Source organism: Benincasa hispida, chromosome 1 (genome assembly GCF_009727055.1).
Source record: "Benincasa hispida cultivar B227 chromosome 1, ASM972705v1, whole genome shotgun sequence".
Classification (NCBI taxonomy): domain Eukaryota; kingdom Viridiplantae; phylum Streptophyta; class Magnoliopsida; order Cucurbitales; family Cucurbitaceae; genus Benincasa; species Benincasa hispida.
In genome coordinates this window covers 95,068,363-95,083,130 of record NC_052349.1, presented here as the reverse complement: position 1 = coordinate 95,083,130, position 14,768 = coordinate 95,068,363, and the positions used below count along the sequence as shown (strand labels likewise).

General features: G+C 42.6%; 2 protein-coding genes across 2 annotated transcripts; both read right to left on the bottom strand.

Moving 5' to 3' along the window:
* Positions 1–3,816: 3,816 nt before the first annotated feature.
* Positions 3,817–4,260, bottom strand: LOC120080428 (UPF0329 protein ECU05_1680/ECU11_0050-like). The gene has a single exon (XM_039035087.1). The coding sequence runs from the start codon at positions 4,258–4,260 to the stop codon at positions 3,817–3,819; it is 444 nt and encodes a 147-aa protein (XP_038891015.1).
* Positions 4,261–11,027: 6,767 nt separating this feature from the next.
* Positions 11,028–11,420, bottom strand: LOC120080416 (nucleolar protein 58-like). The gene has a single exon (XM_039035078.1). The coding sequence runs from the start codon at positions 11,418–11,420 to the stop codon at positions 11,028–11,030; it is 393 nt and encodes a 130-aa protein (XP_038891006.1).
* Positions 11,421–14,768: the final 3,348 nt, after the last annotated feature.

Sequence of the window (14,768 nt, the reverse complement as noted above, 5' to 3'; positions counted from 1 at the left end):
AATTCCTATTTCTAAGACGCATGCGATGCATATGCTAAAATGTCGATAGAACTTATTTCTAAGTTTCTATTCTTGCTTATGCGTTCTAATCCGACTTTCTCAAGCCTAGATTTTATCTTTAGACTACTCTCTCAAGTATGTCCAGATGTTGAATGACGCACACATAAGATAAGGTGACCGCATACCACCAATCCTATTTCTAGGGCATATGCGATGTGTAAATAGCAGATAGAACTTATGTATAAGTTTCTACTCTTGCTTATGCGATCTAATCTGACTCTCTCAAGCCTAGATTCTAATCTGACTCTCTCAAGCCTAGATTCCATCTTTAGACTACTTTATCAAGTATATTCAAGGGTGAATGATGCATATATAAGACAAAATGATCACATAAAATGTAAATCTTAAGTCATGCTAAATGCTTCTCAACCCATTCAGAAATTTAGCTACTCATGCATGGTATAGAGAGATTGAACATAGATTGAAATGAAGTTTCCATTTTCTGCAAATAAAGTACTGAATACAAAATAACAAATAGATTTGAGAGATAACAAGCCCGGTAAGCAATTTCTAGCTTCTCATGGCCTTTTACACTGCTCTTTATCACTTCAACTCTGTTCTAGTACTGGATTCTTGCTCTCACAAGGGTTGGCCCTCTCTCTTTTGTATTGCTTTCTGGTAGTCCTCGATCTGTTCGGGAGTGATTTCTCTTGGCTTCCTCGTCTCCTTGCTCTCTCCGTCCTCTATGTATATGTATAAGTATGTGTGAGAATGGACTAACTAACCTCTTTCTCTCTGGTGGCCTTCGGTATTTATAGATTTCAAGGTGAAGTAACTTTTCTTACAAATGATTGCAATGATGGGCGGCATTAATTTCCCTACTCCGTTGCACCGTTTAAAAGTCACCAAAAGTTCAATGTACTTGCTACAGTGTGGCTTTTAACGGCTTGTCAACTAAATTCGAAATCGACCGTTATCAGCTTTACGTCCCATCACGATTTATTAAGTTGTCACCTTGATGCGAGGTCTTTATGCGATCACCTTTTCAAGAAAACTTCTCACGATCGCAACTTCAAGCGCGCTGACGCATTGTGCCTTTGGATCGCAATTTCATATGCGCCATCGCATTGTACCTGCAAAAATAGGTAAATTAACTGCTTTTATATGATGAGCGCTCGCGATCGCAATTCCTTTCAGTTTAGCGCTTTCGAACATGATATTGCCTATTTTACCATCGCATTCTTTCATTGTTTTACTTATTTGAGCTGTAATAACTTGTATTCTACCATAGAGATATCATGTCCACTTCATAACTTGTATTTTTGTTTTACTAATCATGATTCCTACTAATCTCTCAATCCTATTGAGATTAATGTGACCTAACCTTAGATGCCAAAGATGGGCATTTTCTTTAGGAGAAATTTTCGGTCTTTTAACAGTTGCTGCCGTTTTGAACATTCTAGTATTTAGCAAGGCTTTTGTAACTAACGGCCTTAGTACATACAAGTTACTTTCCATTGAACCAATGCCTAGCTCTATTCCATTCTTAAAAATAAACACTTTATTTTCAGGGAAGGATAGAGAATATTTTTATTCAATCAGACAAGAAACAGAAATTAAGTTCTTCTTTATATTATGAACTACATATACATCATCCATTAACATATATCATTTCTTGTCAAAAAATAACTGAAGCCTGCCTACAGCAACAGTTGAAACGACATCACCACTACCGACTTTAAGAGTCATCTCTCCAGCTGAATTTTCCTAGGATGCATGTGAGTGAGGACAAAGCATGCTGAAAGGACCCGTGTTGGTTTATGGGGACAACTTTCACTTTTAAAGCATTCAAGGCAAGGGAAGAAGAAGGGAGGATGACATAGCCAGGTCGCAGGGGACGTAGGGGAATGTCGGGGCCATTAAGGGCCAAATTCGGATTCCAAATCCTGGTTCGAATCCTGGGCCTGGGGCATTACAGATGGTATTAGAGAGAAACCTCTCCCAGTAAGATGTGGTCCGAGGACGAACCAAGCAGAAGCTGGTGGGCATGTAACGACCCGAGTTCAGGAGGGGTACATGAATGAACTGGTATCACATCCGAATGAGAGGGATCCTAAAGACATGAAAGTATGGTTAAGAAAGGCTTAAAAGAATTGAAAGTTGCTACCTATACCAACAAGGTGTACCTTCCTTTTTGGTGGCTCAATCATAAGAAATCCAAAGTTAAGCATGCTTAGTTTGGAACAATCCTATGTTGGGTGACCTCCTAGGAATTTTCCTAGGATGCATGTGAGTGAGGACAAAGCATGCTGAAAGGACCCGTGTTGGTTTATTATGGGGACAACTTTCACTTCTAAAGCATTTAAGGCAAGGGAGGAAGAAGGAAGGATGACATAGCTAGGTCGCAGGTAGCGTAGGGGAATGTCAGGGCCATTAAGGGCCAAATCCGAATTTCGAATCCTAGTCCGAATCCTGGGCCTAGGGCGTTACACCAAGAGGGTTCAGGATCTTGCAGTGATGGCTCTTGGATTTTTTTCCTTTCCTTTGTCAACCTTGCGTTGTTTCTTTGGTTTCGGCTGTTGCAGCGCATTTAAGTCGATCATGGGCCTTTTAGGAGGAAGTTTGAGGCAATGTGGGAAATCTTTGAGAAGCATTCTCAAAAGCTTGACGTTGATGAGACCATGTACTTTCGGCATTGGTTCCTCTTCAATACCCACACCTAGTGAGAGGCATAGGCTTGAGGCTGTCCTTGATACAGTATGCGGCCATGACTCTATCCCTTGAAATTGTTTTGTCATGTGAAGTCGGGACGAGTCGCCGTTTCACCAAATATACCCAATGTCGCGTGGAAGGAGTCTATTAGATGCAAGGGTTCTGATTCCTTTTAAGGAAACCGACCACTGAGTGCCCGGTTGCGTTAATATCCTCAGCGCATCTTCCATCTGTTGTTCTATGGCATCATCAATGATTTTATTACCCGACGCATTCGGGATGTCCTTCATCTGATATAATTCATTGATGTCCTTTGCGCTGAAAGACACTACTTCCCCTTTCATGGTCACCGCATCTTTGATGCCATGGAGCCGTCCATTATAAAAGTCTCACATTACCGTTGGGATGACAATGGATGGGCACTGGAAAAATGTTTCCCATCCATGTAACAATACAACACTTGTGATTAAGTTCGGTAGTGGCGTTGGCACAGGGAAGAACCCATCTCCATCATCATATCATCATTTCCTTTCTTCTTTGATGGGCGACCCTTAGCCAACGCGGGCTCACTACTTTCCGCTATCGCTTTGCCCTTTTCTTTTGTCAACACAAGGCGGGATCTTTGCCTTTGTTTCTTTTCCCTTTCCTTGAGTTGTTATTCCTTCTCCCACTCCGCAATTTCTTTGCCTTTCTTTTCTCAAACTGCGCTAAACATTTGCTCGACACCTCTTCTCTTTCTCTTCCTTATTCTTCTTTTCTTCCTCCTCTTCTTCTCTTATTTCTCTTTCAAATTGCTCTAAGGCCAGCAATATGCGTTGTTCTTCCTCGAGCCTTATTCTTTCCTCTTCTGCCGATATTGCGTTGTTGCGGCGCACCTTCTCATCATGTAATTTTCTCTTTATACCACTTTCTGCGATGATTTTTTGTGCCCGCAACATATTCTCTTGTTTTTCTTCCTCCTCTCTTATTCTCTTCTCCTTCTCTTCTAATGTACTTAGCAAAATTGGCAGGTCGATTGTTGACCCTTGCGATGCATTTTCCTTGCGACGCCGCATAAGGGGGGGGTGATGTCTGAATCTTCTCCATCATCAGTCGCAACCGTTCTTATTTACGTGTTCCCTCTTCAGGTTGCGCTGATTCTCTCTGTTGCGCTGACACAACCTCATCCTCCGTCGACTTTTGGGCTCTCAGCCCTCTTCTCTTCTCTTCCTTCTTTTTCAGGCGTATCTCCTCCCGCTTGCGTTCCTTCTTTTCACTATTTTTTCTTTCTTTCTTCTTGATTAAATGGGCTTCCTCATCTCCCTCAGCCCTCTTCTCTTTGATCTTCTTCTTCTTCTTCTTCTTCTCCTCAGCCATTTCCAGCTGCTTCTTCGCCATCGCTTCCTCCAAAGCAACCTTGATGGGTCCCTCATAGGATTCTGTTTGAACAGTTTCCTTAGAATCTGAAACGGCCAGGGCGCTTCTTCTCAAAGCTTCCTCCATATTCTCCTCCGAAGGTAGTGGCTGATTAACAACCCTCGCTTCGGGCAGCCCTCCTTCCTTGTCCATGTTACTCAAAATACTCCCGAACACTTTTCTGTCGTCTCTTCTTTTTCTCTCACTTTCAGAAGACAGTGTTGGAAGTGGGGCACTCTCCGTGCTCTGCCCCTCTCTAATGCAGAGTGGTCTGGTTGCTACAGGCTTTCCCCGAGGTTTTCCGGGATTCAAGGGATGGGTTTTGGTTGGGCGGCGAGATGGCAACTTGCTGCGAGGAATGTCGCCTCTCTTGCAGTGATTTGGGCTTGTGAGGGTGATAAGGGTGAGGAAGATGGATGGGAAGACTGATCGGCCATGGATGTACTGAGTGAAAAAAAACTAGGAAAGTTCTTAGGGTTTTAAAAAGGAAGTTTGAAGTCTGGGAATGCAAAGGCTCTACTAGGGTTTTTGTTTGCAAAAGACTTAAATAGGCTCTCTTAAACGAAGGAAGTGGGAATTTATAGGTTGGGCCTTGATGGGCCCAACGTAAATTCTGTGGTGGCAGGCCTCGAGGTACTCAAAAAGCATGTCGTCTCGCTCCTCACATTTATGAATCAACAAAGAAGTACGTCCTTTCGTTTGCGAATTCATCATGTCCTTGGAAGCCTAAATGATTGGACTACTCTATTTGCAAAAATAATTTGTCTTTTGTGTTTTATTCGGATGGGTGCAAGGTTAAGAATCAATGCAATGCCTCCATCAATGCAAATGCATCTTTGCAGAGGACGGGCAACAACGCATGTATTAGTGCAACACACCCCTCAACTCAACGCATTTCTAGAGGACGGGGACACGGTATTTCTACTAGCGCAACACTACCTCAACATAGTGCGTTTTCGCTAAGAATGGGCAAAAAATACATACGAGCGCAACACACTTCTCGACGCAATGCATTTGGGTAGGATGAACACAAAGTGTCTCTTGTTAGCACAAGATGCACCCATCATCGCAATGCATACTGGATTTGTTTTATTATGTATATAATTTTTTTTCATCAACACAAGTCACTAGGACTTTGCGGTACTCAATTTCTTTTAAAAAATCATTCACCACAATTAAGGATAACGCAATTAATACAGAAAAGTAAGGAAATTAAACAGAGGACGAAAATTAACGCAAGTGAATTAAATGAGAAGTAAATTCACAAAGAATTAAAAGCTAGTTTAAGGAAGCAATAAATGACAAAATTCATACAGCATTAAAGAAGGTAATTAAGAAAGAAATTAAACATATAATTTAGAGATATGGACCAGAAGACATTTTTCCCATGATGAATGAAATCCACACCTTTACTGGCGGTCATGCTTGCCTGTACAATGTCGTCACGGACATTGCTCCTTCCTGTGAGATCCTGGGGGTTCGAAATTGCTTGGCAACGTTCCAGGTGTTCTATTGCGTAGTTCGGCTGCCAGTTGCCCAACTTGGATCTCCAAGTTTCTGATTGAAGACGCCTGCGACTGCATGACAACATCATTCTTCTCAATATATTGCTTGAGCACAGACTCCAATGAATTTCCAGAGGTGTTTAAGGAGGATGGTTGGTTTTGCGGTTGTCTCTGATGACTCTGGTTCTGATTTTGATGAAAAGGTGGAGGATTTCCTCGATTCCTGGAGTTGCTGTTCTGATGGTTACTCGGCCCCACTTGGTTGTGATTTCCTCTGTTGACACTTATAACGCTTTGATATGAATGACTGTTATTAAATGCTAGTAATGATGCGATACTACTACCATTTATACATTAATTAGGGATTGCTCAAGTAGTATGCCCTGCGTTGTCACGAGTTTCCTTACGATGGAACCAAGTGTAATTCCACCACAAGTTTCTTGGTATCATCCGAGGTCGAACACGAAGAAGTGGTGCCGATTATTGCGGTATGTTCATGGTATATGCGACCGGGTTTTTAATTCTTTATAAAAGGTATGTACAGTATGTAAATTGCAGTAAAATAAAGGAAAGCGGTAAAAATGAGATAAAACATAAAAATACAATAAACATAAGCTAGATGTTACAAGATACAGGCTTTATGTGCAAGATACTAGGATTAAGGCTGGCTGTGAAGATTGTGCAAAGACGTAGGATGCGACGACAATTCTTGTGAACAGACTAGAAAGAGAAGGATAAGTATTGCAAATAACGCAAGTTCTTAATTGAATTGAAGGTACAAATACTGTCCCGCTTTTCTCTTGGCGTACACCTCTCAGTGATCGGCCGCATCTCCCACATGTCTGTGGTGAAACAAAGTCTAACGTAATGAACGCAAGGTTGCTTCCATGTCTGGAAGTACTACTTGCTTTAGTTATCGCACTCTTCTGACCTTCTCTCGATAGATCAGAATGACATCTTCACTTCTACTCTCACAGGTGAAGATTCCGTCTAGCATGCTTTAGCTAAACGTATTTTATAACTTTAATACATATTAAGTTCTTGGTGATTCATATTGCTCATCAAGGGATTAAGAAAATATCATGAAGAAAGTGACTAATGGGTGAACGGAGATAGACAGAAAATGGTAAACGAAATCTATCGAAACATTTAATATTTCTACTAAATGTTTGATACATGATGTCTGAATGAAGAGATAAAGAAAATATGGAATACAATAAAAGAGAGATAGAACAGATACAATCCGATGCCAATGTCTTGGCACAGATTCGATAGAAATTTGCTTGCCAGATAGGTTGGTTTCGATGGTAGGAAGAGCTTCCTTCTCAGGCTTGCTCCATTGGTAGCGGGGGTCTCTGCACAGAGCTTCGATCTGGTATATGGCAGGTCAGATCTGAGATTTACCTCGCGGCCTTTTCTCATTCTCTTCCCAGATTTCTTCTCTTCAGCACTCAGCTCAGCCTTTTATCTCTAAAATTTTACAGCATTTAGCCCAGTATCAAATAGCATATTTTTCTCTGAAATCGCTGGGGTATGTATAGGAGCAGATCTTTGACTTCGGCCTTATGGTGCCCACTTGATTGTTATGGTAATTCTGGAGATGGAGGGATTTTATTCCTTCTGTTATGCAATCAGACCATCAATTCTGCACAACCGTTAGTTATACACGTGTCTCAATCTCCCGCTCTTGCATTGCTCAGTTGCATCCTTCGATCATAGGTTCGCATGTAGGTTTGTTTTTATTACCGCATGCGGTTGAAGCATAGCTCTGGACCGACTGTCGCATTGCGCCGTTTCTTCAGTAATTTTCTCTTCATGGTTGATCTACGGGCACAATGTTACAGAGATGCGTTGATTAGTTTCTCATGAGCCTTGAGCGCAAGCGGTGACTTGGTCTCCTGCAAAACAGAGTAAAGTTTGGCTTGTCCTCCATCTTTTTGGCGTTAGTGGGTGTAATTGCAAACATTTATAATTATTGTCATACTAGGTTAATTTTCATACAATTGGCGCATAATTACTAACTTTTGGCCGTAATAACTGATAAGGTGGCATAAATAACTTGTATTTCTACAAATTATCACACCCCTAAATTTACATATATGCTTGTCCTCAAGTATATCTTCTACTAAGGCAATAATTCTCTATTCCTATCCTATATTTCTGCAATGATTGGTTGCTCCGAATATTACACTTAGGCACATTAACTGACATCGCACTTTCCTTCTATCCTTGCTAATTCTTAGCAAGCCTTACTTTATTCTTCTATGTAACAAAATTCTTCTCAAAGACACTTTTCGAGTTTTCAAAATAGAAAGTTTATCTCTTCTTTATCAAAACAACTTGATGTATCTATATGTGGTGAGCAAAACTTTGTGTCATTTATTCACTTAGACACAGTTGGTCATGGTTACACTCTTCGTTTTGGCTTGTCCCCACAGGTGTCATGCGAACATCCAACTACGGTAGCGTGCCAGTTCTAACTTTAACTCATGATAATCAGAAGAGTTGTCCCTTGCATTTTTTTTTTTGGGTTTATACATCGTTGTTCTTGGAAACCCACCTTCATTTTCGCTTGCTCCTACGGGTGTCATACGAACATTCAACTACGAGCGGGCTCCATTCACAACTAAACTCTTATCAGGTTGGTAACAGTTTTGCAATTTTCCCTTGCGCTGACATTTGGAGTTTTGCAATATATATATATTATATAATACTATATATAAGTATATTTCTTAACACCGAAAATGGATCGCATTTTCTGAAATACTACATACATTATGAGTTTCATCCTGTCTTCAGACTTCCCACCCCCAAATTATTATAAGCTATGATGCAAAGATCCTCATTGCGTCTTTTGATAAGACTAGAAAAACACTAGAAGAGATATTCCAAAAAGGAAGGGTTTGATGCATGTTGACTTTGAAAGAAGATAAAAGGTACAAGTATACTTGCTAAACTAAGAATTACTTAAGTGTTAGTCAGAATTTACTAAGTACAGGAAATGTTTCTCAATGTAAACATATAATACATCATAGCAACGCAATGAAGATCGTAAAAATATAAAAGTAAAAATATAGGAAAGATTAACAAAGGAAGATAAAGAAAGAGGCACAGGCAAAGAGTAGGGTGAATTATATACTTTGATTGTATTGACTATTAACAGAGTATGCGAATATATTACAAATGGTTGCATTACCAACTAAATTTTCTCATGCCTGTACAAGAGTCAAAGAATTTGGTAAAGTTACAAAATAATAAAATGATTGAATACAATTATAGAATGGCCGAATTAAAACTTGAAATTGAAGAAAGAATAAAAACTAAGTTTGAGAAGCAGAGAGATCAGGTGGAGGGTACTGAGGCGGTGCAACAGAGCCATCGTAAAAAATGAAGTGCTGCTTTAGATGTGGAGGCACCATCGGACCATGCAGATAAGCGGTAAGGAAGTTAAAGTACTCTTGATTGCGCTCCGCTATCAGTCGTTGGTGTTGGAAGATCCTATGCTACTGCGCCGGATATTGATGAGTGCTTCCCTTGAAGTTGCAGCACTACGTTGAATCTTATCAATGTGCTCCATTGCTACCTCAAATCGATGGTTGAAGAAGTGATGTTGTCGAAAGACAAGTTCTTGCAATTGGGCGAAGAGGGTTCTCATTTCAGCTAGCTCAGCAGCCAAGGAGGTGGAGGATGGTTGTGCCTACGATGCTCGCTAGCACCGTTTTGAAGTTGGGCAGATGTGCCTTCACCAAAGCGTGTGGGTCATCAACTTATGACGGTGGGGTAGTGGGATGTGGTGATGAATTTTTTGGTGAAGGTGGGGCTGCTGGTTGAATAGAAGAGTTGGGGATAGGAGGAAGATTGGTAATCGGTTCCCGAAGAGGGGAGGAGGTTTGCGCTGGCGGGCTTGGAGGGTTCGAAGATCTGATGACTAAGGGAAGAGGGTTTATGGGCTCTGGATCATGCGTCGGTGACTCATGTACCCTCTCTTTTCCCTTATCTTCTCTTTTTCTTCTTTTGGGTCTAGGTTGCTGCGGCACATTCAAATCAATCGTAGGTCTCTTTGCTGGCAGTTCCGGGCAATGTGGGGAATTTTGAAGAGCATCCTCAGAATTTTGATGTTGATGAGGCCGTGAACTTCTGGCATGGGCTTCTCATCAATGTCTACACCCCCACTTAGGCATAAACTTGAGATGGTCCATGGGAAGAAGTACTGCCCCCGTATATGCCCCACTAGTGCTCTAATCTGCCCTGCGATCAACCTTCCCACGTCAATAGGAATGTCGCGCGCAATACAATATGCGGCCATCACCCGATCCCTTGATATAGTTCTGGCATGGGTTGTTGGGATCAGCCGCTTCTTGACCAAATAAACCCAAAGCCTTCCCTCCGGAAGCAAAGACTTAGACTCCACAGTGCAAATGCCTTTAGAGGAGATTGTCCATCTTGTACCTGGTTGCGCTAGTACCTTCAGTGCGTCTCTCATCAATTCTTCTATAGGATCATTAATGACCTTTTTCCCTGGTGCATCAGGGTTGTCCCTCATCTGATAAAGTTCATTGATGTCCTTCGTGCTGAAGTGAACTGTCTCTCCCTTAAAAGTCACCGCATCCCTATTTTCGTGCAGACGTCTGCGATAGAAGTCTCGCACTACCTGAGGCATGATGATGGATGGGCACTGACAGAAAGTGTCCCACCTATGCTCGACAATGACACTCGTGATGAGATCAGGTAGTGGGGTTAACACAGGGTAGAAGCTCATCTCGATCAACATGTCATCATTCTCCTTTCTTTTAGCTGATCGTTTCTTGGTCGATGCAGGCTCGCTGCTTTCTGCTCCGTCTTTGCCTCTTGCTTGCGCAAGGCGGGCTGCTTGCCTTAGTCTCTTTTCCCGCTCCTTGCGTTGTTCCTCTTTCTCGCGTTCAGCGAGTTCTTTGCCCTTACTTTTATACAAGCGCTTCTTGTTAGCTTCGCGCTTCCTCCTCTTCTCTTCCAAACATAGTCTTTCCTCTTCTTCCTTCTTCCTCCTTTTTTCTTCTTCTTCTGCCTCTCTCTCTTCTCTCTTGAACTCTTCTTTAAACTGCTCAGAGGCCCACAATAGGTGCTAATCCTCTTCACGTTTCTGGATCCTTTCAAGTCGGGCAAGCTCGTTATTTCTTTGTATTTCTTGAAATTCTAATCTTCTTCTTCTGTTCCCTTCTGCGATGATGAGCTTGCCCTACTCCATCTTTTCTTCCTTCTGTTCTTCTTCTTTTCTTCTTCTTTCCTCCTCTTTTAGTGCTAACATTAATTGTTGAGGGTCGATGCTAGACCCTTGCAGTGCATTCTCCTTGCCACGCCGCATTAAGGGGGTTCCCTCTGTTTCTTCTCCTTCATCCGTCGCAACTAATTGTGCTGCTTCAGGTTGCGGCGGCTCCATCAATTGCGCCATGTCCCCCTATCCTCTCTTACGGAGGTCGACTCTCCATCTTTCTTGGGGCTTGCAGCCCTCTGCTTTGTTTTTTCTTCTTCTCTCAGGCGCCTCTTCTCCTTTCGGCGCAACCTTCTCTCTTCTTTCTCCTCTTTCCTCTTCTTCTTGGCATCTTCATCTTTGTCATCATCCTTTTTCTCTTTGTTCTTTCTGGACTTGTGATGATGCCACGACTCCTCCTTTCCAACCTTCTTTTCCTTTCTCTTATTCTTCTTCTCGTCTTCCTTCTCGGCTTTTGCTACCTTTTTCAATCTAGCTTCGGCTTCCTTCTCTGCCTCAGCTGCCTTTAACTCTTCCTTCATGGCCTTTTCTGGCAGCACACCCCCTGCAATCTCCTCCATCACAAGGTCAGGGTTATTAACTCTATCGCCGCTTCTCCGGCCTCTTCAACTGCGATCTCATTTTCTTCTCTTTCAATGATCACGATTTCCTCTTCTTCCATTTGTGGAGGCTCATAAAAAATTTATGCGATGATAGTGGCCTCCGGAGTCTCCGGGACCAAAACATCATTCCCTTTATCTTTTTCTTCCACCGCCATTACTCCATCCTTTATCGCTACCTCCGCCATAACCACCGTCTCCTCCTCCGTAGGCAGTGGTTGGTTACAACCCCTGCCTCGGGCAGTTCTCCTCCTTGCTCCAAGGTGCTTAAGATGTTGCCAAACATCTCCGTATCATCTCGCCTCTTCTGTTCCTTTTCAGTGCAGATAGACGGTGCTGGCATTGGCAAACTTTCAGTGCTTCCTCCTCTTTTGAAAGCAGGAGGCCTAACGTCCAAGGGATTTCTTCGGGTTCTTCTGGTGGGTCTGGGACAAAACGGGTTTGGGCGGCAAGCCTGCGACTGGCAGCCAGGAATACTGCCTCTCGCATGGCTAGTTAGTCATGGATGGAAGGTGAAATAGGTTGGTTTGGTGTTTGGTCGGCCATTGAAACTGGTTGGAAGGTCTGGTAACTTCAAGCTTTTGGGAGAAAAAAAACGGGATTCTAAAAGCACAATGCTAGGGTTTCGATTTGCTGGTAAAGAGTTTTCAAAGACGGGGAAGGGGGTATTTATAGGTTGGGCCGTGGTGGGGCCCAATCCATTCCCACGGCGATTGACCTCAAGCATCTCAACAGGCGCGTCATTCCAGCTCCCGCATCTATGGAATTTTCAGAAAGAGCGTCCTTTCACCTGCCAAGCCATAATTGCTTGGGGATACGAATCGATTGGACTTCTTACCGAATTACCAGAAAAAATTTTCTTTAATATTTTATTTGAATGGACGCATAATAAGTTATAACGCATTGTATTCAATAACGCAACTGTATCTTTGCAGAAGGCGGGAAATAACGCATATATCCTCGCAACACACCCCTTACCAACGCATTTCTAGAGGATACCTCGACATAGTGCATTTGACTAAGGATGGGCAAAGGACATATACGAGCGCAACACACCCCTCAACTCAATACAGTTGAGTTTGGTGATCACAATGCCTTCCGAGTAGGTTTGGGATGTGTCCACTGTCATCTTGCTTTCTTGTTGTTCAATGTTTTACTTTCGTAACTTATGTTTTACACATGTAATTTTTTTTTTTTTATTATTATTTATTTTTCTTTATGACTCAATCATTAACAAATTAAAGCTCATACACTGACTACAGAAAAATCAAAGAATTAAAGGCAGGAATGAATTAAATGCACAGAAGTAACGAAAGAATGAAATTCGAAGAGTCAAAATTTGCATTAAATGAATCATTAAAACTTGGTTCAGAAATCAAAGAAGGAATTTAGTAAGCAGAATAAATGATGTATCGAAATATGGACCAAAATTTTGCGTTGTCTTTGATGCTCGCAGTCCACATCTCCGCAGGTGGTCAGGCTTGCCTGCTCAATATCTTCACGGACATTGCTCTTTCTCTGTTGATCCTAGGGCTTTAGAATTGCTGGGCAGTATTCCAAGTGTCTGACTTCTCAGATCAGAGGCCAGCTGGCCCACTTGGATCTCAAGATTTTGTATAGAGGATGCTTGGGCTTGCATTACTGCATCGTTCTTGTCCATGTATTGTTTTAGCAGTGCCTCTAATGATCCTCTCGAGGTGTTAGATGATGATGAAGGTTGTTGGTTCTGTGGTCTTGATTGCCCCTGATTATGGTGAAACGAAGGATTCCCTCTGCTGCCCCTTGATGGTTCATTGGCCCCCTAGGTTGGGATTGCCGCCTCAACCAAAGTTAGGATGACTTCTTCACCCCGGATTGTTGCTGAATGTGTTGTTCTGGATAGCACACACTTATTGCATATTCAATGGGCATCCTTTAGCTCCGTGAGCCCCTCCACAGTTAACAAAACCAATTGCGGCCACTTGAGCCAGCGCAGCGGGATGCGTTGATTATGGAGCAATGGCTCCTTGATTAATGGCCATTGATTAGAGGATCGAGGTTACCGTGGCCATCTGGACGGCCAATGTAGTCATTGTCTTCGTCGGGACAATGGCTGTTTTAGCTTTTCTTCGATCGGCACCTCGACCTCCATATCCGTCATCTATCTAGTCATCCATATTCCTCGAGATGCGATCAAGGATGACTTTGGCCTTGGTGTATGTCTTATCCATAAATCCTCCTGCCGCGGAGGCATCAGTAACAGCCTGTGTTGCTCTGCTCAGGCCATTATAGAACGTTTCCATCAAGACGCAATCGGGAATCCTGATATGCGGGCAGTTTTTCACCAACTTTCTAAATCGTACCCAAACAGTGCTCAAGGTCTCATTCTTTTTTTGTTCAAAGTTCAGCACATCCTTCCGTCTTCTTGCATTGACAGCCGGTGGGAAGAACTTCTTCATAAACCGCTCAACCAATTGTCCCCATGACGTGATTTCATTGGGCTCTAGTGAATAAGCCCACTTCTTAGCCTCATCCCTCAAGGTGTAAGAGAATAGATATAACCTAATGTTCTCCGGAATCACCCCAGGTAGGGAGAAATTACCGCACATCTCAACGAAGCTGGTCAGGTGGGCATGCGAGTCTTCACCTTGCAGACCCCCAAACTGCCTTGCATTCTGAATCATTTGTAGCATGACCGGCTTGATCTCAAAGCAAGCATTCTCCTCAATAGTTGGCCTTGAGATTCCAAGCGAAAAATAGTATAGGTTGGGTGCCGCATAGTTTCACATTGGGATATTGCAATCGGTTGCCAAGAATACAGGATCTTGGGCCGGTCAAACAACCCCTTGATTCACATCTGCCACCGCGTTATCGTTATTATTTGCCATGCTGGCCACCTTTTTTCGCCAATTCCTATTCTGGCATATCCTCGCCCGGAAGGTTCGCTCGATCTCAGGTTCAGCTAAGAATTCTGATTCAGCACTAGAAATCATAAACCATGAGGCCGCTCACAATGTTAAACAACCAGTACAATGAGATCTGTCCTGCAAAATACCAAAAACCACTCAAATAATAAATCGTTGACCAGTTCCCCGGCAACGGCGTCATAAACTTGTTGACACTTATAATGCTTCGGTATGAATGAATGTTATTAAATGCTAGTAATGATGCGATACTACTACTATTTATGCGTTAATTAGGGATTGCTCAGGTAATATGCCCTACGTTGTCACAAGTTTCCTTACGATGGAACCATGTGTAATTCCACCGTAAGTTTCTCGGTATGATCCGAGGTCGAACACGGGGAAGTGGTGCCGGTTATTGCGGTAT

What these genes read in the sequence shown, in the direction of transcription:
- LOC120080428 (XM_039035087.1), bottom strand. Translation starts at nt 4,260, where the DNA reads ATGGACAAGGAAGGAGGGCTGCCCGAAGCGAGGGTTGTTAATCAGCCA.
- LOC120080416 (XM_039035078.1), bottom strand. Translation starts at nt 11,420, where the DNA reads ATGGAGGAGATTGCAGGGGGTGTGCTGCCAGAAAAGGCCATGAAGGAA.